General features: G+C 37.3%; 1 protein-coding gene across 2 annotated transcripts; it reads left to right on the top strand.

Moving 5' to 3' along the window:
- The first annotated feature begins 1,109 nt into the window (after positions 1 to 1,109).
- Positions 1,110 to 23,645, top strand: Rchy1 (Ring finger and CHY zinc finger domain containing 1). Of its 2 annotated transcripts, none has more exons than XM_071659542.1 (7): positions 1,110 to 1,269; positions 2,999 to 3,166; positions 4,750 to 4,905; positions 5,632 to 5,814; positions 8,532 to 8,627; positions 16,890 to 16,986; positions 18,922 to 23,645. In XM_071659542.1, exons 1-7 carry the CDS (start codon positions 1,171 to 1,173, stop codon positions 19,017 to 19,019), a joined length of 897 nt encoding a protein of 298 aa, XP_071515643.1. In that variant the 5' UTR covers positions 1,110 to 1,170; the 3' UTR covers positions 19,020 to 23,645. The 2 variants fall into 2 exon arrangements, with proteins under 2 accessions (XP_071515643.1, XP_071515642.1); XM_071659541.1 differs by having other exon boundaries at positions 18,901 to 23,645.
- Positions 23,646 to 24,601: the final 956 nt, after the last annotated feature.

Genomic DNA, 24,601 nt, shown 5'->3' with positions numbered 1-24,601 from the left:
GTGCTTCCAAGAAGAAAGAAAAGTTGTAAAGTTGTAGAAAGTGGGTTGTGCATCGGCAGATATTTTGCTTATGAAACGTAAATTGTTTGTTCAGAGACTTACTATACAGAGCTTAGTTTTCTCTCTATTCATCCCGTCCCCTTTCCAGGGGTTCACTACTGCGATTATACTTATAACCCATCATGTAATATAAGGGTAATATTCAACATGATTTTATACATAAACACCTGTCTTTGAAATGTCAAAAAATAGCTGTTACAAACCCATCAACAGATAGCCATGCAAAAATCTTGCTGACACATCACCTCCCTAGAAAATGGGCTATTGATTCCCAATCCTTCCCTATAGAAACGGCTAATTTAGTGTTGTTAGTTAACTGCCTGGATTTTAGAACTATAAACTGTCAGAGCCATTAGAATAAAGATACATGCAGCAACAGAAAAGTCTTTAATATATTCTTCAGGTACTAAGAATAACTTGAAGACCACATACACTTTTAGTGTGCATGTTACCCATGGTAGATGCACAAAAACATCCCCCTTAATTTACTTGAAACCTCCTTGAGACGTCTCGAGTCCCGACCAAGGGTCTGATACTGTCAGGTAATTCTCATGAAACTGAAAGAAAACATTTTCATGGACTTGAAAATGCGAGGTTATTTCTCCATTAAAAATGTATACATTCTTTATATACATTTGGCTCATTATACACAATAATTGGTAGCATTATACATAATGCTACCAATTTGACCATCGGTATTGTTCTTCATAGAAGATCGTATTTATGCCCCTATTTTCAGATATATTCATGTACTCTATGAAGGAAATATGACCTCAGTTGGAGGAACTGGCATTTTAACAATTATATTCGCCCGTTTCTGTTTAACATATATTCGTTAACAAGAATGCTCGTTGGATATAGGCGCTGGCTTAAGTACCCTCAGTTAACAGCTGATGAGTGAAACAATCGTCTCAACATGGTAACATACTTTTATTCATTTCACTTATATTCATTGAAAATTGTAATGTGTTCTTAGATTTTTTCTAAAATTACCCTTGAGTATGTCTTTGCAATTAAGCACTATATGAACATTAGCTGAAAAAACAAATGGCATTGCATAAGTAATAAAGAGAAGTCAAAGTCAAAATACTACACACTAGTCCGAACACAATGGCTGACAGAGGAATGGGTGACATTACGGTTGCTGGAGATAATTTATCCAAATGTACCCTTGGATGTGAACATTATAAACGGAAATGTAGATTGATTGTAAGTATACGCTTAGCAGTCTATGTTGATAATTTTTTTTTATATTTAACCAGTAATAGGTAGTATTTTATTGCAAGGATCTGACCAACCAGCTGGATTAGTGTTGCGTGGGCAGTCAATGCAACGCTTAGTTTGGCCTTGATTGCACTGGGAAGTTCTATGATTATGTATTCTCGTTTTACTTATGCATGTCCAAACTATGGTAAAACAATGGGTGCAAATTTAGCTTTGTGTCACATTTAACCATGGATATGGAACAATTTATTTTCAATGCTCATGTAGGGTTGAGAGAATAAAGTAACAGATGTGGGGGCCATGAATCTAAGAATATTAGTTTATTGAAAGAGATAAACGTTCATTTTAGCTCCATCGAAACTAGTTTTGGATTTTGATTACTTATGTTTTGATCACAGAAATAGCAGTAGGGCTCGTTTTGGAGGAAATGAACGACAGGTTAGTCGACTGTGACATAGCTTGAAAAATATGGGGTTAATTAGAGCAGAAGGTGATACACCTATTAAAAGTACATAATAAGGAAACCTTACTTAACCGCCACAGTAATAAAATCTTATATTGATTTTCCACTCTCTGGTCGAATTATATTAACATTTATGAATCTCCTTAGTTAATCTATTGCAAGATAAAAACAAACAGACAACTAAGCACAGAAGACCAACGTAGTAACATATTTCATCCAACATTTCAACTATTATGTGAAAGTAGAAAAGATTTTTAGAGGTTCTGTTGAAATTTTACAATTGTGTTACTTTTATGTTGAGCAAATTTGTATTATCGTAGATATACAAAACCTTATCCCCTTGCTCAATAAAATATGATGCTCCAAGACAAACTCCAGAGGTATTTCTGAAACGACAACATGATTCCAACATTTACTTAAGATCACAAAGCATCATGGTTGTACTGTATCCTTTTACATTTGTCAGGCATTTATCAATGTTCCATCTCATCACAAATGATTCTCATTCATGATGTTGCTTGACAGGTTTGATTCTTTGTATGATACTTAAAGCCCTTTGTTTATTACCTCACATGAAAATTTAGAGTATGTATCAGTGCGCTTCTTTACAAACTAGATAATCCATGATATATATATATATATATATATATATATATATATATATATATATATATATTTTTTTTTTTTTTTTTTCCTTCTTTATCATTATATACATAATTGCTGTTTCCCTCGTTGAAGCAGGGGGTAGTGATGCCGTTTCCTGTGGGGTGGGGTAGCACCAGGAATGGATGAAGGCAAGCAAGGATGAATATGTACATGTATGTATAGGTATATGTCTGTGTATGTATGTATATGTTGATATGTATATGTGCATGTATGGGTGTTATGTGTATATGAGTGGATGGGCCATTCTTCTGTTTCCTGGCATTACCTCACTGACATGGGAAACGGCGACCAAGTATAATATATATATAAATCAAGTGGACTCATAGGAATACACTTGATCAGCGCAAAATTGTGATCCTCTCCAATATATGTATGGCTTTCCAGAATTGTGATTATGCATAATTATTTTATGGGATATATGAAAAAAGTAAGCACAATATGAGTAGGTACTCTTTCCCATCCATATAGTGTAACAGATTTTGTAATGTATGCATGTAAATGCACGTTGGATATTTTAAGGAACAATGCTGATTTTAGGCACTATGAAAAGGTATGAGTGAAGCATTTATGTTCAAATTATTCCAGAGTCCTTGCTGTAAAAACAACTATATATGCCGGTTTTGCCATGATGCAAGTGAAAATCATCCTTTGGAAAGATCAAACATCTCAGAGATAGAATGCATGTTATGCCAGACACAGCAGCCACTGAGCCAAACATGCAGCAATAAAGACTGTGGTGTAAATTTTGGAAACGTAAGTACAATTTTAAGTACTCTTTAAATATTATAATGTTCAAGTGTTCCACTTGCCTACTAAATTCTGCACTTTGTATCACACGTTCCACTTGCCCACTAAATTCTGCACTTTGTATCACACATTATACAGTAGAAGAGGTTAATAGACTTTTGTGTTTGAATATGCACTTCTTTTAAAACTGTGCTATCCCTCTGTTTTAGTCTTGTATTAATAATTGTCTACAATTGCTTGATACTAAGGTGATCACTTAGGCATCCTCCAGAATATACATATGATGTTCTCAGTGATAGATTGAACTCTTAACATCCCAAACACCATAATCAGACAGAGATTGTCTTTAACCATGCAAATACCCATGACCTTAGTTGTTTACTTGTACATTCATCCACTATTAGTGGCCCATAGTACCACATTCTGACTTCATCGATAGCATTGGTCTATACTGTTGTTATGTAACTCGCATTTCCAGTCTACACTTTAAGAAAAATTTAATTAGCTCCACTTCGTTGTCTCAGTTGTTTTTCCTTTTAGGGTTCTGTGCCTCCTGATGCTCTTCTTGTGTCCTCCTCTGCCAAAATCAAAATAAAGTACTACTTGATGAGTTTCTTATAAGAGCTTATTGTTTGATGTCTTTTGTTTCATTGCTGTTTTGTGTAAAGAAGTCAAGCAGAGTTGGTCTCTTGTCCTCCCAAGATTTTGTATCCTCCATGACATGCTGTTATACAAAGTTATTCACACATTAGAGCAACAAGTGTCTATATGTCTCCTTGTCATCATGGGTATCTAAGTTCTCCTTGTGTATTTTCCTGTAACTGAATCCCTGTTATCAATAATTTACTAATCTTCAGTGAGGGAGCATAAGATTGTGGATGGTCAGAAGTTATATGAAATTTGGGTGTCCTGAATGGCACATTTTTCTCAAATGAGTGTATACAAAACCCCTCTCAGGATATCTCCTCTATGATTCTCTCTGTTCACTCCACAGTATGCCCCGACTAAATATAACTCTGTGAAGAACTGCATCTGTGGGTGTCTCTAATGAATGATTTCTTACTGAATGGCTCTGATGCTCTGGTTTGCTACTGTTCACTTGATGCTGGTGTGTCTGTGTGTTTCTTTGAAAGACTTTCTGTCTTGGACACACTTCTTCTTTTGTTACTACTTTTCTCCTAGATGTGTTATACACTATTGGTCCTTTCAGTTAATTATCTTCTACTTTTATTCGCTTTCTTCTATAAGACTATTATTAATTCTCTAACATTTTTCTCTGAAGATGCTCATTTACTTTTCATTCTTTTCATATATACCACCTTCTGAACTTTTCTGCTCAGGACATAACATTCCTCATTCTTTGCCATCTATTCACTTGTTTTTTCTAGCAGATTCACCTTCTTCCAATCTTATCTTCATGACAGTATCTGATGTAATGATGTATGAAAAGTATGACTCAACATTATTCAGAATGTACAAATATCAGTGCTGCCCTCTTAAATCATCTTGGTAGGTTTTCAGAATTCTTTTTGTTACTATTTAGTAATAGAATGAACCATATGTTATAAAGTGTTCTCATTTATTTCCAGTACTTTTGTCACATCTGTAAGTTATATGATGATGATGACAAAGGGCAGTACCACTGTGATGGATGTGGGTTATGTCGAGTAGGTGGTCGAGACAAATTTTTCCATTGTAGCACCTGTGAATTGTGTCTCCCCACCGTTATTAAAGATACCCATAAGGTCAGTACTTTTATTAACATCTTTTTAATATATGTATAACTGTAAGTGAAGGACTGCATACATGGTCATGTTCTTAAATGGTTGGAGTAAAGCATTAATTGTAAAACAGAGTGTATATAATTTGCATATGGTTTTTAGATATAATAATTTTATACTATATGGGATATTTTGGCAGTCTTTACTTTTGACAATAAAGATTTGCAGATTCAGCAAAGACAAAAATAATGTCAACATTCAACACACCATACCTCTCTAGTAGAGTGGTTATACTTTGCAAGTGTAAGCTAACAAGAGTTCCATCTACATCTTCATCACGGTATATCTCAACGCTCCTTCCATTTTTGGCATCTTTTATTGAATTATCCTTACTTCTTTCTTTCCACTCCCTAATTAATTGAGCTTGGAGATACTCATGTTCCAGCTCCATTGTAAATTTCACAGAACCTCTCATGACAAAGCCCTGGTTTCTGAATTTGTGTCATTTGAGATATTGTTTTACTGGTTCAAGATTCTCTATATTGTCATTGTATTTGATATTGCCCTAATAATAACATTATACACATAAGTTGATGATTTACAAACTTTGATATAGATTGCATTACAGTATGAAATATTCTAGTTTTTGCCTATAAAAGTGACTAAGTTCCCCCATCATTGTCACTCTTATTGGACAGAGTATTGTACCAAATGTCATGGGCTCCTGTGCTGTATATGTAGTCTTTTCAGTGCATTGTGAAGATGAGCAAAGCCAATTGTCCTGTCTGCCTGGAAGATATTCATACATCAAGGATTGTGTCACATGTTCCGTCTTGTGGCCATCTTATACATCGGCCATGTTTCCATGATCTAATTAAGGCAGGATTTTATGCTTGTCCAACATGTGGTACATCAATGATTAAAATGAAAGAGGTAAGCATTAATGCTTGTTCTAATATTTGAAAGACAATTGTATGGTAAACTGCTGATTTTTCCAAACCAATGTCTTGTTCGTCCATTTTTTTACCATTTGATATCCACTCTGACCCAAGGGTCATTAGGAAATATTTAAATGCTCAACTGTTACTTATCCTTCACTTAGCCAGTGTTTATCAGGTTTGTTTGTGTCACTTGTATAACCTGCCAGACACTTAGGTATTGCTTTATTTGTTGTCATCATTGTTGACCATTTGTATGTCATCCATTAGTCCGTTATTCATCCATCCATCTGTCATCTGGAGCCACAATCTAGTTTTGTGACGATGCATCAGTCAGTTTTCTTTAAACAGTTGCTTTCCATCATCAGAAAAATTTAATGAGTTATATCACTAGTTTGGACTTAGCTTGAGTTATGCCTATTATAAAAAGGTTTAACCTGGAACTTAACCTTAAATGACAACTTGAAGAAAATTTCACCTATGGCCATGGAACAAAATATTTTTTCATATTTTCCAAATTTTCTTTCCATCCATTCTTATTTCATTCCCAATAGCTATGCTGCTGTGAAGAAAACATAAGTTTTGTGGAACACTCTCATAGCCTTTATATAACAAAAACCATGGAGACATACTTTTGACTCCTCTAGACCCCATTAGTGAAAAGTGAAACTGTTAAAGAGAGGGATCACATTCTCACATAGTAATCATGAGCTATGTCGATGTAAAGCTGTAAGTCAAGGCATCCATTGCCTTGAATACATTAGAGGTTAACCTTAGCCCTTCCCAACTATTACTGCAAGTCACTCAAGAACCCTCAGTTCTTTTATACTAATCTCTTCACAGCATTAACATGTAGGTTATGAAAAGACACGTTTACTGCTTTGAAGCATGGAAAAGGACTTGTAGCTTTGCTTTTATGGAATGAAGGGTCTTTGGAAAATATTCTTCTCAGGTCATAGTGAAAGTTCATTTTCATGCTATGTTTGGCGGACTCATAAAAAAGAAAACTTCAGGGAGTTTGAAAAGCGGTAGACTACACCTTTAGTATTTTTAACAAACTTAGGCTTAACAAGCTTCACATATTTGTTAAAACTTCACAGGCATTAGTTATAGTCTGAATTTCTCAAGTCAAAAATTTTTGAAAGATTTTTGAACTTTCTCTTGAAGATTTTAGAAAGACTTTGGCTTTTGTTTTTGTGATGAGGGTGATAAAACTGATTTCTTGGAAGCTTATGATTCTTATGTGGCTGTAAAGATTTTGCAGTTACATTATGCTTTGCCAATTTCATCATTGTCAGTCATATGCAAAAAATATCTTTTATCCTTTAACATAAATTTTCATAGACCAGTTAATTTGGAATTTTAGGACAATGATACTTCATCAAACTATACAAATGTGGAGGATCAGGGGACGTATGGAGCTTTAAGCCATCATGTTCATAATATTCAAGAAGTTTAGGGCCATGCATGGGATAAAATGAATTGTGGTACACAAAGGATGATATGCTGTCAGAGGGATGAACCTGGGTATATAAAGCAGTCATGAGAAGCCATGGAATGGTCTCTGTAGCTTAACTGTGGATATGGGCCTTTGGTTTCAGTGTATGATTCATGACTGCTGGAGAGTGGATGTGAAGAAATGAGGCTATATATCTTTGTTTCTTGTGCTATCTCAGTAAAGTGTGAAATGACAAACTAATGAGAAAAAACAATATAGGGGATAGGGAGAGAGAATGCTATCCACATACCTCTGGCATGCTATAGAAGGCAACAAAGATGAGCAGGAGGCAAGAAATCCTTCCCCCAGTGTTATTACATTCCAAAAGAAGGATTGGAGGAAGAGCAGAGGGGATTTTTCCTTTAAACTTGATCATCTGTTCCTAATGCTGCCTTGTTGAGGAAGAAAATGGTGAACAGGTATGAAAGAAAAATATAAAACTCATACGGATGCAGTTGTTTACACTGCTGCTGTAAGGCATCAAAGGGAGCATGTCATCTGATGGCATAAATTAAGCAGTGCTGCAAGAGTTATGAGTATGCTAATATTTTTCTTCTGTTACATAAGTATGATAGTGTAAATCAGTGTTTGTGTTAACACATTAGTTTTTAGGGATATTGTACTGCATGAATAATTATATTGAAAATATCTAATGAATCCATTAAATTATCAGAATTTTCTCTCCCAACATTTTTCATTTTTTATTATACTTAGTTGCTCTCTCCCGCATTAGCGAGGTAGTGCAAGAAAACAGACGAAAGAATGGCCCAACCCACCCACATACAGATGCATATACATAAATGCCCACACACGCATACATACATACCTATACATTTCTCTATGGCAAAACATGGTGGATAGCTTTGGATAACATTAGTACCGATATTTACAGTATAACACATTGCACAATATATCTGAAGGCTGGAATCCCTATCATCCACAGAGATTGAAAAAAGAATGAGACTATATGTGTAAGATTCTTAAGGAAATAACCAAGATATTGAGGTTCCTTAATATTGTGTAAAACTGTTTAATGTAGGATTGGTGTGAACATTAAAAAAATATCTATTGTGGTGAGGCTTCATCTAATATGCTACCATACTTGATTTTTATACTTTAACTATAGGTTTAGTTGTATTTCCACTTATTTATGTATAATTCAAGGAAATACCAAAGCAGTATATGCTTTCTGATACTCTCAATCTTTGTTACAGCTTTGGAAATCACTGGATGAGGAAATTAAGGAGACACCAATGCCGAGTGAATATGCAGACCTTTACTGTAATGTTCTTTGTCGGGATTGTCATGAGGTACTATAATGTTTTTTGTGTTTTATGTATTTTATGAGAGGAATTTACTTCTTAGACTTTAGTGTTTTGACTGATAGTACTTTTACTTCTTTTATAAAAGATTCATGTCAACATATATCTAAGATTCATATGGAAAAACTTGTGCATATAGTTTTGAAGAGACCTGAAGTAAGCACAGTGGTTTGGTGAAGAGAGAAGAGATGGTGAAAGCCTTGTGGAAGATGAAATCTGGCAAGGCAGTGGGGTTGGATGGTATTGCAGTTGAATTTTATTGAGAAAGTGAGTGACTGTGTTGCTGATTGGTTGTATGTATGGATCATGGTGAAGTGCCTGAGGATTGGTGGAATGCATGTATAGTGCCATTGTACAAAGGCAAAGGAAGGTGAGTGTTCAAACTACAGAGGCATAAGTTTGTTGAGTATTCCTGGAAAATTGTATGAGAGTATTGATTGAGAGGGTGAAGGCATGTACAGAGCATCGTACTGGGGAGGACCAGTGTGTTTCAGAAGTGGCAGAGGATATGTGGATTAGGTGTTTGAAGAATGTGTGAAAAATACTTGGAAAAGCAGATTGATTTCTATGTGGCATTTATGGATCTGGAGAAGGCATTTGACAGGGTTGATAGAGATGCTTTGTGGAAAGTCTTAAAGAGTACACAATGTGGGAGGTAAGCTGTTAGAAGCAGTAAGAAGTTTCTATCAAGGGTGCAAGGCATGTGTATGAGTAGGAAGAGGGGAGAGTGATTGGTTCCCAGTGAATGTAGGTCTGCGACAGTGGTGTGTGATGTCCCTAAGGTTGTTTAATTTGATTGTGGATGGGGTGGTTAGGGAGGTGAATGCAAGAGTTTTGGAGAGAGGGGCAAGTATGCAGTCTGTTGAGGATGAGAGGGCCAGGGAAGTGAGTTGTTTGTTGTTCGCTGATGATACAGCACTGATGGCTGATTTGAGTGAGAAACTGCAGAATTTGGTGACTGAGTTTGGAAAAGTGCGTGAAAGGAGAAGGTTGTAATTGTGAATAAGAACAAGGTTATTAGCTTAAGTAGGGTTGAGTAACTAGTTAGTTGGGTTGTGAGTTTGAATGGAGGGAAATTGGAGGAAATGAAGTGTTTTAGATATCTGGGAGTGAACTTAGCAGTGAATGGAAGCATGGAAGTGAGTCATTGGGTGGGGGAAGGGTGAAGGTTCTGAGAGCGATGAAGAATGTGTGGAAAGAGAGAATGTTATCTTGGAGAACAAAAATGGGTATGTTTGAAGGAATAGTAGCTCCAACAATATTATATGGTTTCGAGGCATGGTCTATAGATAGGGTTGTACAGAGGAGGGTGGATGTGTTGGAAATGAAATGTTTGAGGACATCATGTGGGGTTGAGATGGTTTGATCGAGTAAGTAATAAAAGGGTAAGAGAGATTTGTGGTAATTAAAAGTGTGTGGTTGAGAGAGCAGAAGAGGGTGTGTTGAAGTGGTTTTGGACACATGGAGAGAATGAGAGAGGAAAGACTGACAAAGATGATATATGTGTCAGAAGTGGAGGGAGCAAGGAGAAGCGGGAGACCAAATTGGAGGTGGAATTGAGCAACTGGGCCTGAACATGTAGGAGGGTGAAAAGTGTGCAAGGAATAGAGTGAATTGGAATGATGTGGTTTACTGGGGTTGGCATGCTGTCAGTGGATTGAACCAGGGCATGTGAAGCATCTAGGTTAAACCAGTGGGTCTCGACGTGGAAAGGGAGCTGTGGTTTCGGTGCATTACACATGACAGCTAGAGACTGAGTGTGAACGAATGTGGCCTTTTAATCTTTTCCAGGGGCTACCTCGCTGGAAGGGGGGGTGCTGTTTCCTGTGTGGTGGGGTGGTGGCGGGAATGGATGAAGGCAGCAAGTACGAATATGTATATATGTATGTGTCTGTGTATGTATATAAGTTGAAATGTATATGTATGTATAAGTTGAAATGTATATGTATGTATATGTGCGTGTGTGGGCATTTATGTATGTACATGTGTATGTGGGTGGGTTGGGCCATTCCTCGTCTGTTTCCTTGCACTACCTCGCTAACGCAGGAGATGGCAATTAAGTATGAATAAATAAAGAAAATTTTATTCTATTATACTTAACTATCGTCTCCCACGTTAGCGAGGTAAAGCAAGGAAACAGACGAGGAATGGCCCAACCCACCCACATACATAAACGCCCTCACACACACACATATACATTTCAACATATACATACACAGACATATATATACAAATGTACATATCCATACTTGCTACTTTCATCCATTCCCGTCACAACCCCGCCACACACAAACCACCCCCCCCCCCCCCATCTCTCTCTCCGGTGAGGCAGCACCAGGAACAGACAAAAAAAGGCCACGTTCATTTACACTCAGTCTCTAGCTGTCATGTGTAATGCACTGAAACCATATATATATGTGTATATGATTGGATGGGCAGTTCTTGGTCTGTGTCCTGGCACTACCTTGCTGATGCAGGAAATGATGATCAAGTATAAGAAGATAAAAATAATATATACTGTATATACATACACCCACACAGACTTATATTGGAAATACATCTTTTGTCTGTTTCCTTGCACTACCTCGCTAATGCGGGAGACAGCGACAAAGTATAATAAATATATATATATTTTATCCCTGGGGATAGGGGAGAAAGAATACTTCCCACATATTCCCTGTGTGTCATAGAAGGCGACTAAAAGGGGAGGGAGCAGGGGGCTGGAAATCCTCCCCTCTTGTTTCTTTCTTTTTTTCCAAAAAGAAGGAACAGAGAAGGGGGCCAGGTGAGGATATTCCCTCAGAGGCCCAGTCCTCTGTTCTTAATGCTACCTTGCTAACGCGGGAAAAGGCGAACAGTTTGAAAAAAAATATATATATATATATATATATGGTATTCCATGTGTGGCGAGGTGGCGATGGGAGTGAATGGGGGCAGACAGTGTGAATTGTGTGCATGGGTATATATGTATGTGTCTATGTATGTATATATATGTGTACATTGAGATGTATAGGTATGTATATTTGCGTGTGTGGACGTGTGTGTGTGTGTATACATTATGTATGGGGTGGGTTGGGCCATTTCTTTCGTCTGTTTCCTTGCGCTACCTTGCAAACGCGGGAGACAGCGACAAAGCAAAATAAAAAAATAAAAAAAAATAATATATATATATATATATATATATATATATATATATATATATATATAGTGGTGATGTGAGAAGGAGATGGAGTGAGAATTTTGAAGGTTTGTTGAATGTGTTTGATGATAGAGTGGCAGATATAGGGTATTTTGTTCGAGGTGGTGTGCAAAGTGAGAGGGTTAGGGAAAATGATTTGGTAAACAGAGAAGAGGTAGTAAAAGCTTTGCGGAAGATGAAAGCCGGCAAGGCAGCAGGTTTGGGTGGTATTGCAGTGGAATTTATTAAAAAAAAGGGGGTGACTGTATTATTGACTGGTTGGTAAGGTTATTTAATGTATGTATGACTCATGGTGAGGTCCTGAGGATTGGCGGAATGCGTGCATAGTGCCATTGTACAAAGGCAAAGGGGATAAGAGTGAGTGCTCAAATTACAGAGGTATAAGTTTGTTGAGTATTCCTGGTAAATTATATGGGAGGGTATTGATTGAGAGGGTGAAGGCATGTACAGAGCATCAGACTGGGGAAGAGCAGTGTGGTTTCAGAAGTGGTAGAGGATGTGTGGATCAGGTGTTTGCTTTGAAGAATGTATGTGAGAAATACTTAGAAAAGCAAATGGATTTGTATGTAGCATTTATGGATCTGGAGAAGGCATATGATAGAGTTGATAGAGGTTGGGCCATTTCTTTCGTCTGTTTCCTTGCGCTACCTCGCAAACGCGGGAGACAGCGACAAAGCAAAATAAAAAAATATAAAAAAATAATATATATATATATATATATATATAGTGGTGATGTGAGAAGGAGGTGGAGTGAGAATTTTGAAGGTTTGTTGAATGTGTTTGATGATAGAGTGGCAGATATAGGGTATTTTGTTCGAGGTGGTGTGCAAAGTGAGAGGGTTAGGGAAAATGATTTGGTAAACAGAGAAGAGGTAGTAAAAGCTTTGCGGAAGATGAAAGCCGGCAAGGCAGCAGGTTTGGGTGGTATTGCAGTGGAATTTATTAAAAAAAAGGGGGTGACTGTATTATTGACTGGTTGGTAAGGTTATTTAATGTATGTATGACTCATGGTGAGGTCCTGAGGATTGGCGGAATGCGTGCATAGTGCCATTGTACAAAGGCAAAGGGGATAAGAGTGAGTGCTCAAATTACAGAGGTATAAGTTTGTTGAGTATTCCTGGTAAATTATATGGGAGGGTATTGATTGAGAGGGTGAAGGCATGTACAGAGCATCAGACTGGGGAAGAGCAGTGTGGTTTCAGAAGTGGTAGAGGATGTGTGGATCAGGTGTTTGCTTTGAAGAATGTATGTGAGAAATACTTAGAAAAGCAAATGGATTTGTATGTAGCATTTATGGATCTGGAGAAGGCATATGATAGAGTTGATAGAGGTTGGGCCATTTCTTTCGTCTGTTTCCTTGCGCTACCTCGCAAACGCGGGAGACAGCGACAAAGCAAAATAAAAAAATATAAAAAAATAATATATATATATATATATATATATAGTGGTGATGTGAGAAGGAGGTGGAGTGAGTATTTTGAAGGTTTGTTGAATGTGTTTGATGATAGAGTGGCAGATATAGGGTGTTTTGTTCGAGGTGGTGTGCAAAGTGAGAGGGTTAGGGAAAATGATTTGGTAAACAGAGAAGAGGTAGTAAAAGCTTTGCGGAAGATGAAAGCCGGCAAGGCAGCAGGTTTGGATGGTATTGCAGTGGAATTTATTAAAAAAAAGGGGGTGACTGTATTATTGACTGGTTGGTAAGGTTATTTAATGTATGTATGACTCATGGTGAGGTGCCTGAGGATTGGCGGAATGCGTGCATAGTGCCATTGTACAAAGGCAAAGGGGATAAGAGTGAGTGCTCAAATTACAGAGGTATAAGTTTGTTGAGTATTCCTGGTAAATTATTTGGGAGGGTATTGATTGAGAGGGTGAAGGCATGTACAGAGCATCAGACTGGGGAAGAGCAGTGTGGTTTCAGAAGTGGTAGAGGATGTGTGGATCAGGTGTTTGCTTTGAAGAATGTATGTGAGAAATACTTAGAAAAGCAAATGGATTTGTATGTAGCATTTATGGATCTGGAGAAGGCATATGATAGAGTTGATAGAGATGCTCTGTGGAAGGAATTAAGAATATATGGTGTGGGAGGCAAGTTGTTAGAAGCAGTGAAAAGTTTTTATCGAGGATGTAAGGCATGTGTACGTGTAGGAAGAGAGGAAAGGGATTGGTTCTCAGTGAATGTAGGTTTGCGGCAGGGGTGTGTGATGTCTCCATGGTTGTTCAATTTGTTTATGGATGGGGTTGTTAGGGAGGTAAGTGCAAGAGTTTTGGAAAGAGGGGCAAGTATGAAGTCTGTTGTGGATGAGAGAGCTTGGGAAGTGAGTCAGTTGTTGTTCGCTGATGATACAGCGCTGGTGGCTGATTCATGTGAGAAACTGCAGAAGCTGGTGACTGAGTTTGGTAAAGTGTGTGAAAGAAGAAAGTTAAGCGTAAATGTGAATAAGAGCAAGGTTATTAGGTACAGTAGGGTTGAGGGTCAAGTCAATTGGGAGGTAAGTTTGAATGGAGAAAAACTGGAGGAAGTAAAGTGTTTTAGATATCTGGGAGTGGATCTGGCAGTGGATGGAACCATGGAAGCGGAAGTGGATCATAGGGTGGGGGAGGGGGCGAAAATCCTGGGAGCCTTGAAGAATGTGTGGAAGTCGAGAACATTATCTTGGAAAGCAAAAATGGGTATGTTTGAAGGAATAGTGGTTCCAACAATGCTGTATGGTTGCGAGGTGTAGGCTATAGATAGAGTTGTGCGCAGGAGGATGGATGTGCTGGAAATGAGATGTTTGAGGACAATGTGTGGTGTGAGGTGGTTTGATCGAGTAAGTAACGTAAGGGTAAGAGAGATGTGTGGAAATAAAAAGAGCGTGGTTGAGAGAGCAGAAAAGGGTGTTTTGAAATGGTTTGGGCACATGGAGAGAATGAGTGAGGAAAGATTGACCAAGAGGATATATGTGTCGGAGGTGGAGGGAACGAGGAGAAGAGGGAGACCAAATTGGAGGTGGAAAGATGGAGTGAAAAAGATTTTGTGTGATCGGGGCCTGAACATGCAGGAGGGTGAAAGGAGGGCAAGGAATAGAGTGAATTGGAGCGATGTGGTGTACAGGGGTTGACGTGCTGTCGGTGGATTGAATCGGGGCATGTGGGGCGTCTGGGGTGGGCCATGGAAAGCTGTGTAGGTATGTATATTTGCGTGTGTGGACGTATGTACATGTGTATGGGGGGGGGGTTGGGCCATTTCTTTCGTCTGTTTCCTTGCGCTACCTCGCAAACGCGGGAGACAGCGACAAAGTATAAAAAAAAAAAAAAAAAAATATATATATATATATATATATATATATATATATATATATATATATATATATATATATATATATATATATGGATCTGGAGAAGGCATATGATAGAGTTGATAGAGATGCTCTGTGGAAGGTATTAAGAATATATGGTGTGGGAGGCAAGCTGTTAGAAGCAGTGAAAAGTTTTTATCGAGGATGTAAGGCATGTGTACGTGTAGGAAGAGAGGAAAGTGATTGGTTCTCAGTGAATGTAGGTTTGCGGCAGGGGTGTGTGATGTCTCCATGGTTGTTTAATTTGTTTATGGATGGGGTTGTTAGGGAGGTAAATGCAAGAGTCCTGGAAAGAGGGGCAAGTATGAAGTCTGTTGGGGATGAGAGAGCTTGGGAAGTGAGTCAGTTGTTGTTCGCTGATGATACAGCGCTGGTGGCTGATTCATGTGAGAAACTGCAGAAGCTGGTGACTGAGTTTGGTAAAGTGTGTGGAAGAAGAAAGTTAAGAGTAAATGTGAATAAGAGCAAGGTTATTAGGTACAGTAGGGTTGAGGGTCAAGTCAATTGGGAGGTGAGTTTGAATGGAGAAAAACTGGAGGAAGTGAAGTGTTTTAGATATCTGGGAGTGGATCTGTCAGCGGATGGAACCATGGAAGCGGAAGTGGATCATAGGGTGGGGGAGGGGGCGAAAATTTTGGGAGCCTTGAAAAATGTGTGGAAGTCGAGAACATTATCTCGGAAAGCAAAAATGGGTATGTTTGAAGGAATAGTGGTTCCAACAATGTTGTATGGTTGCGAGGCGTGGGCTATGGATAGAGTTGTGCGCAGGAGGATGGATGTGCTGGAAATGAGATGTTTGAGGACAATGTGTGGTGTGAGGTGGTTTGATCGAGTAAGTAACGTAAGGGTAAGAGAGATGTGTGGAAATAAAAAGAGCGTGGTTGAGAGAGCAGAAGAGGGTGTTTTGAAATGGTTTGGGCACATGGAGAGAATGAGTGAGGAAAGATTGACCAAGAGGATATATGTGTCGGAGGTGGAGGGAACGAGGAGAAGAGGGAGACCAAATTGGAGGTGGAAAGATGGAGTGAAAAAGATTTTGTGTGATCGGGGCCTGAACATGCAGGAGGGTGAAAGGAGGGCAAGGAATAGAGTGAATTGGAGCGATGTGGTATACAGGGGTTGACGTGCTGTCAGTGGATTGAATCAAGGCATGTGAAGCGTCTGGGGTAAACCATGGAAAGCTGTGTAGGTATGTATATTTGCGTGTGTGGACGTGTGTATGTACGTGTGTATGGGGGTTGGGCCATTTCTTTCGTCTGTTTCCTCGCGCTACCTCGCAAACGCGGGAGACAGCGACAAAGTATAAAAAAAAAAAAAAAAAAAAAAAAAAAAAAAAAAAAAAATATATATATATATATATATATATATCTTTTCTTTCTTTTAAACTATTCGCCATTTCCCGCGTTAGCGAGGTAGCGCTAAGAACAGAGGACTGGGCCTTTTTTGGAATATCCTCAACTGGCCCCCTCTGTTCCTTCTTTTGGGAAAAAAAAAAAAAAAAAAAAATGTTTTTGTAGAGGGAAGATAGGGGTTCTTAGCAGCTGTAGTTATCAGCCTGAAAGTTTCTGAGAAACAATTTACATAAAAAAAGCCAATTGGAGAAGGCAGTATATAAAATTCACATTATACATCTGTAATCATTTGTATTATGAGATTGTGTTGTGGATTACTGTGGACTGCTTCTAGTAATTAATGCCATATTTACCCCAGGAGACCTTAACAATGTTCCATGTACTGGGACACAAGTGCTTGGAGTGTGGTTCCTACAATACTGTAAGAAGCAAAGGAGGTCTCTTTCGAAAACAAGGTGAGAAACCTTAATACAGTATGATTCTATTGTAATGAAATTGTACTTATATATTTATTTTGTCTTCCTTTTCCTTAATACTCTGTAGAATTGCACATGCAGAATGTTTCCTTTATGTTTAATATGCCGAGCATATTCAAAGTATCGAATGTTATGTGCTTTTATGGGTGAATAAGACCATATACGTATTACCTACAGAACTAGAATAAACTTTTGATGTTATGTCTCACTTTGTAGCATATCTGTTAATTTCTTTTGGATAGAGAACAGAGCCCTGATTCACTATGGTGGTGCTTTCATGAGTGACAAAGACCATCTTATCTGTTACCTACTGAACTAAGAAAAATTATTTGGTATAATGTTTCAGGTTGTACCACATATGCTCATTTTGTAGATCTATAACTGAGTTCAGCATTCAGAATCTTCCAATACATTTTAGTTACTATTTCCACATTTTGAATAAGTTATAATTTGAAAAAAGAATCAAATATATCATTTAAATGGTGTAACTTATTGATTTGTCATTTTGAGTAGTAAAAGGCAAGAAAACAGGCAGTTTTAGGAAGTGGAGTTAAAGGAAAAATTTGACTCATCATGATTGACAAGGCTGGCTAGAAACTGTAAAGAAACGTACATTTTGACTCACCATGATTGACAAGGCTGGCTAGAAACTGTAATGAAACGTACACTGTTCTTTGCTGCTGAAACCAGGATCAGTAACTTCAGTTTGCCATCTGATGTAAAATTAAAGTTAGATAGTGAGTAATAATGAAAGTTTAAATATAATATTACAAAGGGAAGAATGGTTAATAATAAACATGGGTAAGCTAGGTGAAAATATTGGAAAACCAAATAGTAATACTGACACAGAAAGTGGGGGAATTCTTATGTATTTTGGTAGAACAATGTCTAAACTTGCATGTTATGTGTCAAAGAATTTCTGCATAAGCAGCTCTTAAGTACTCTAGAGAGGGCCTATAAGATGAGAAACCATCTTATAAGTATGAGAAACCACCATATTGCATAGCATGAGAATATAAGTGGAGGTTCAATGCCAAAGACTGGAGCTTTCATGTACAATGAACTGAAACTAGAGCTCTCTATTTACAACCAGGCAGGCACCTTGGAACTTACATAGTTTCCCCTGACCACTTCACATACCCTAGTTTAGTCTATAAACAGAACATCATCCTCTGTATACCACACTGCTCCAATTCATTCTTTCCCTTGCAAGCTTCACTTCCTTCTACATGTTCAGTCCCCGTACCTTTCACTCCATCTTTCCACCTGCTCTTTGCTTTCCCCCTTTTTCTTTTTTTTTTTTCTTGTTCCCTCCACTTTTGACAAGCACATCCTCCTAGTAATCCCTCCATATGTCCAAACCATATCAATACATCCTCTTCACCTCTTCATACACTCCTCTTATTATCATATCTCTCTCTCTACTCTTATCATTTCTTGTTCAGTGAACCCTCTTCACACTACATATTGTCCTAAACTATTTAATTTCCAACTCATGTACACTCTTCTCTGTCTGAGGGCCATGCCTCACATCAGTGCAGTGTATTTCAAAGCACTATAAAACTGAATTTAAAAAATTTATTTTTATAATGTAATTAAAGAAAAAAAAGTGTTACAGGAAGAGGTTAATTTTTTCTGTATATTCCTTGGTGGATGCCACCACTTGCTAGCAAACATTTGCCAAGACAAACGATTGCTTGTAATTGCTGCAAAAATTTTTTGACCATGTCCACATTATAAATATTTTCATGAACACTGGGTAAGTTGATCATCAGATTGTGGGTCACAAGTTAGCAAGGACTGGGTGTATAGTTCTCCATCTACATATTTTTCAAAAACTTTTTGTTATAATTCTAAGCAGATATTGAGGATTTTAATGGTTATTTATTTCAGGTGTTTTGGGTTACTTTTCAGTATCTACAGCAGAAAATAGTGAAGAACCAAGAAATTCTGGTTCCAGTGTTATGGGAGCAGAAGGTTTCAGTGATGAGAGTGACAAAGCTGAGCAGTGAATTATGTATCCTTCAGGGTTATATCTACTACATTGCATGTAGTGGTCAATAAAATTTCTTAGATTTACTCACATAAAGAAGAAAGAAATTTTACTTTGTCTAAAATCATACCCAACTTTGAGCTGAATGTGATGTATTTGGACAGAAGTGGTGTGATCTCAGATAACTGTTTTTGATAGTAACTGTTATGGTCTAAATTCCTGTAGCAGTTAAGAAACCAAAGTGGTTTTTGAATGACAGCAGAGAAGCCACCAAGATATTTTAAGTCAAGGTAATCAGGTAAGATATAGGTAATGGATTTGCTGTTTTGTCTTGTATTAATTTGAGGTGTTGTGTGAGGTTTTTATGGAGGCAATTTGTGTAATCAGAGAAGATATGTATTAATCATATTTATCGTTGATTTTAATAGGTCACCCATAAAAACTGATGAATTTGTGTGTAATCTTGATGTTACATTTTCATAAATATACTATGAATTTTACTTTCTGTATGACTTTTTCACAATTTGAAGTATAGTTTGTTGAATGTATTTATTGTAGTTCAGGAATAGATTCTTGTAAGCATTTCAATATGACATATTTCTAACATAAAACATGAAGGTTATGAATACCTATGTCAAATTATCAGGAAATGATCTGTGCAAATGAGCGTGTTGTTCATTTGTTCCCAGTGTTACAACAGGAAAGTCAGATGTTTAAAAAAAAATCATGTAGTGTATGAGATGTAATCAGTATCACTGAGCCAGTTATCTATGATTATGATTAGTCAGGAAATGTGAAAAGGCCTCCATGACAGTGGTTTCTAATATGCTTTGGTAAGCAGGGCTCTCATAATCATTCTATACTGTAAGTACTTCTAAAATAATTGTAGATACGGTATTCAGAAAGTGTGAAAACTATTATATTTTGATAAAGATCAATCTTTTTTAAGCTAATACAAGACAGGTAATACACATACAGTACACAAGAATATATTGCTACTTTCAGTCTTGTAATTTTTACGTAATTTTTCTCACCTATGAATAATTTCTCCCAGTTAGTAATCAATTGTTAGTGATGTTTTCTGGCAAATAAAAATAGCAGGTTTTGGGAAATTCTGAAAGCCATGAATCAGAGTGCAAACTTTCATACAGTATGTATTTTCAGGTAGATTCAGATTTTTACTCTAAAAGATATATTTGCAAATATTTTGATGGTGCTTTGTCAGCAAATCTAGTTAAGCATATAATGCCTTATAATCAGTCATGAATAAAAGCTTTGCACACAAGTAATATCAGCATTTCTCACTGTAAGGTGTGCGCATGTTTAATAACTGATAATATGCTGCTGGTGCTCAGTAACCCACTTAATGCCAAAGGCCTTTAGTTATTGTTACTATGAGATATGTAACCAACAGTTGGATATAACAGTACAGTACTAGTATGAATTTGGGAAAATAAATGTTATCTTTTTTCTGACTGCATATATTGCTTAGTGCAACAATGCTTCAGCAGTATTTATATAAAGTCACACATGCAATAGGACTAAGGAAAATTGTCCGGGTTATATGCAGCTTATTAAGGCAATATGTTTCATGAATACCTTAGCATACTGGAAGTTGATCTGCACCTCAGTATTTTAATAAAAATTCTCAGTCAGCTCTCTCAGATATGCCAGTATGATATAAACAGCATAAAACTTTCAAATATGGAGTTGGAGCAAGTAAATGTGCATTCATAAACCATGAGGTCCCACTGAAATCCTTAGGTCAGACAGTGTCATTTGCTATATAGCATGTATAGAGCTAATCACTGTCATGCAAAGGCCATGAATCAAGTAAACTCATATAGGAAGAAAACACTTTCTGGTAATGTAAAAAGGCATCAGAAAAGTTTTGTATTATTTTTATCTACAGAGGAGTATCAGAGTGGAAGAATTATTTGGATTGTTAACTGGTCTAATTAGGAAAGGTTATTAATCACTGTATTTGAAGAGGAGTATCAGAATAGTCCTCTGGGTAATATTCATTAATTACCAAAATGCAGGTTGAAGCTTTAGTTCTCAAATGTTGTATTATGTCCATGCCTAGGGTTCTGAATGTTGCTTTAACATCTAACCTGGTAAGTTTGGATTTTTATATTTTGTGATTATGCAACAAAGTATTTCGTGGGTACTGTGTGGTCACCCATTGCCATTTCTACTGTATGTAGCTGTGAGTTGAAAGTGAGTCAACACCTCACTTTATACTGTCATATATTTTAGGTGGGCATGGGCATTGCAGTTAGTAATTTAACTAAGGTCAAACTCTGTAATAGTTAGTCAAGAGCACATTAGATCATCCTTTCCTTATTCAGGTACAACTGAGCAGGGTATGTTTTTATGAAGCCTAAAAACATTTCTTTCATGTATATCAGAGTTACTGAAGAGCAATATGTGGAAATGTTCTTCATATTTCATACTAAGGAGAGTTTTATTGTGATGGCAGATAAAATAAATGTTAAAGTGTTTAGTGAAAAAATATTGTTCTCTTTTATGCATTAGGGTTCTTGTGATGTGCTTTAATGTGCTCTTAGCACTAAGTGGATATGGATTGTGGGAAATTGACAGTAACATCCAAGGCTTGGTTTTAAAGGTACTGACTAGATGAAAAAGTATTTTATGATTAAGCCTATGATGCGGTGCTTCTTATACCAACAGAAACTTAACAAAGAAAAATTTTATCTTAATAGAATAAAACAAAAATTTTAGATTATAAGGTTTCAAAGCAAATTTTTCAGTTCAACTGATGCAATTTCTTTGAAAGTTAGGTATGTGTAAATGGTACTTGCCATTTCACTAAAAGTAGGTTAGGGTGTAAATGCTTTTATTTGCATTGCAAAGCAGTGCTGCATCATTTTTAAATTATATGTGCATAAAATGTTCATTTGTGCTACCAAGCAGTTAAATGGTTGTGCACCTTTAGGACTAAGTAAAACTACATGCCTATGTTTACAGCCAAGCAGAATGATTTCATCTTTTCTTATTAAAATTAGAAGGCACAGGTGATAGTATTCAGTGTAAAAGTTTATTTTTTAAACTGAAGTACTTTTTATGTTGAGTTGTTACAGGTGATGTGAAGTCAATATGGGCATCCTTATTGATATTCAGAACACAGTGCTTTTTTTCTTACAGTGAAGGTATTTATTTAGAATAAAGGATTTGTACACATAGGAAGAAAGATGGGGTAGTGAATCCAGATTACGGTCGGTATATATCAAAGGTGTTGTGATATCCCCGTGTCTGTTTAACCTGTTTATGGATGGGTTGATGAGGGAGGTAAGTGCAAGGGTTCTAGAGAAAAGGGGAAATCTGCAGTCAGTTGAGGCTAGGGGTGCATAAGACTTAAGTCAGTTGTGTCTTGAGTTGAAGGACTTAGTTGGTGGACTAAGTGAGAAACTGCAGAAACTGATTTCAGAGTTTGGGAGAGCATGTGAAAGGAGGGAGTTTAGAGTCCATGTGTGTAAAAGTAAGGAAATGAGGTTTAGCTGGGAAGAAAAGTAGGTGTGTGTGAATTTGACAGGAGAAAGTGGGGGTGTTTTAGATACCTGGGAGTAGATATGGCAGCAGATGGAACTATAGGAGCTGAAATGAATTGTAAGGTGAGTGAGAGGGAAAAGTTCATGGATACACTGAGGAAAGTGTTGAAAGAAAGGACATTGTCTGTGACAGCAGGATGGGTATTTTTGGTGGTACAGTTGCCCTGACAGTGCTTTATGGGTGTAAGGCATGGTCCTTAGTAAGAAAAAAATAAAAAGTATTGAAGTTGTATGCATTGGATATGAAATGCTTAAGGACGGTTTGTGGTTTGAGGAGGGATGATTAAGAAATGAGAGAGAGTAAAATATGGGAATGCTGTGGTAATAAGAAGACTATGGTTGAGAGAGCTGAAGATGTGCTGAAATGGTTTGGACATATGAAGATGAGTGAGAAAAGATTAAGAGGGTCTATATGTCAGAAGTGGAAGGACCAAGAAGAGGCGGAGACTCAATTGGAAATGGAAGAATGGAGTAAAAGATGCTCTGGGTTATCACGGCCTGAACAAGCAGAAGGATATGAGGCATACCTAAGATAAAATAAAGTGGAGCAATGTGTTATATAAGGAAGGGCTGTACCAAAGCACGTGAAGTGGTAAGGGTAAACCACAGGTTTATGGGGCTTGGCTGTGGATTGGGGGAGGGGAGTCTGGTTTTGTTACATGTAATATTACAAACAGAATGGGTGCGAATGAATGAGGCTGTTCTTCATATGTTCCTGGCACTACCTCGCATATGCGGGAATTAGCAAACAAGTGAATTTTTTAAAGTCGATTACCTTGTTATTGTTAGATTTTTAGTTAAATTTATTTGTACATTGAAAAAGTGTCCAAAACTGATCATGAGAACATGGTGTCAGTTTATTCTTGTATCTAGCTATTGTAGTTGCAGGACAGATTCATAATTGTTTAAGAAATTTTTTTCAAAGAATTTTGTATTATATTACTTTGTTCTTGTGAATTATATGACAGGTTCAAAACTCTGGTGTAAAATCCTTTTGTTCACAGACTCTATCATTATTTGTATATTTAGTGAATAAGCTGCAACAAAGAACTTGTTTTAGTAATGGTCAACAAGTTGTGTTATTTTCCAAGTAGTAAGGCATTACTGAAATTACATTTAGTTACTTAGAGAAAACATTGTTAGGTGAATGAAAAGATATAGAATGGGATTGCACGTTCACTGACAGGCGTGTAAAAGAGACATTTCTGGATGTTAATAAGCTGAGAGGGGTGTTAACTGACAGGCGTGTAAAAGAGACACTTTTGGATGTTAATAAGCTGAGAGGGGCAGCTGGAGGGATGTATGATCACTATCTTGTGGAGGCAAAGGTGATGATTCGTACAAGTTTTCAGAAAAGAAGAGTGAATGTTGGGGAGAAGAGAGTGATGAGAGTAAGTGAGCTTGGAAAGGAGACTTGTATGAGGAAGTATCAGGGGAGATTGAGAGGAGAATGGCAAAAGGTGAAAGCAAAAAACATGAGGGGAGTGGGTGAGGAATGGGATGTATTTAGGGTAACAGTGATGGCTTGAATAAAAGATGCATGTGGCATGAGAAACATGGGACAAGGGTGGATTAGAAGGGGTAGTAAGTGGTGGGATGAAGGAGTAAGGTTGTTAGTGAAAGAGAAAAAAAAAAGAGGCACTTGGATGATACTTGCAGGGAAGTAGTTCAAATAACAGGGAGATGTATAAAAGAAAGTGGCAGGAGGTCAAGAGAAAGGTTCAAGGGTTAAAAAAGAAGGCAAATGAGAGTTGGTGTGAAAGAGTATTATTAAATTTTGAGGAGGATAAACAGATGTTTTGGAAGGAGGTAAGTAACGTGCACAAGATGAGAACAAATGGGAACATCAGTGAAGGGGGCGAGTGGGGGGTAATAACTGGTAGTGAGGAAGCGAGGAGAGCATTTTCAAGGTTTGTTGAATGTGTTCGATGATAGAGTGGCACATACAGGATGTTTTAGTCAGTGTGGTGTGTGAAGTGAGAGGGTCAGGGAGAATGGTTTGGTAAAGAAAGAAGAGTTAATGAAAGCT

The sequence above is a fragment of the Panulirus ornatus genome, chromosome 68, assembly GCF_036320965.1.
Source record: "Panulirus ornatus isolate Po-2019 chromosome 68, ASM3632096v1, whole genome shotgun sequence".
Taxonomy (NCBI): Eukaryota; Metazoa; Arthropoda; class Malacostraca; order Decapoda; family Palinuridae; genus Panulirus; species Panulirus ornatus.
The sequence above is the reverse complement of the archived record's forward strand: the minus strand, read 5'-3'. Positions and strand labels throughout refer to the sequence as shown.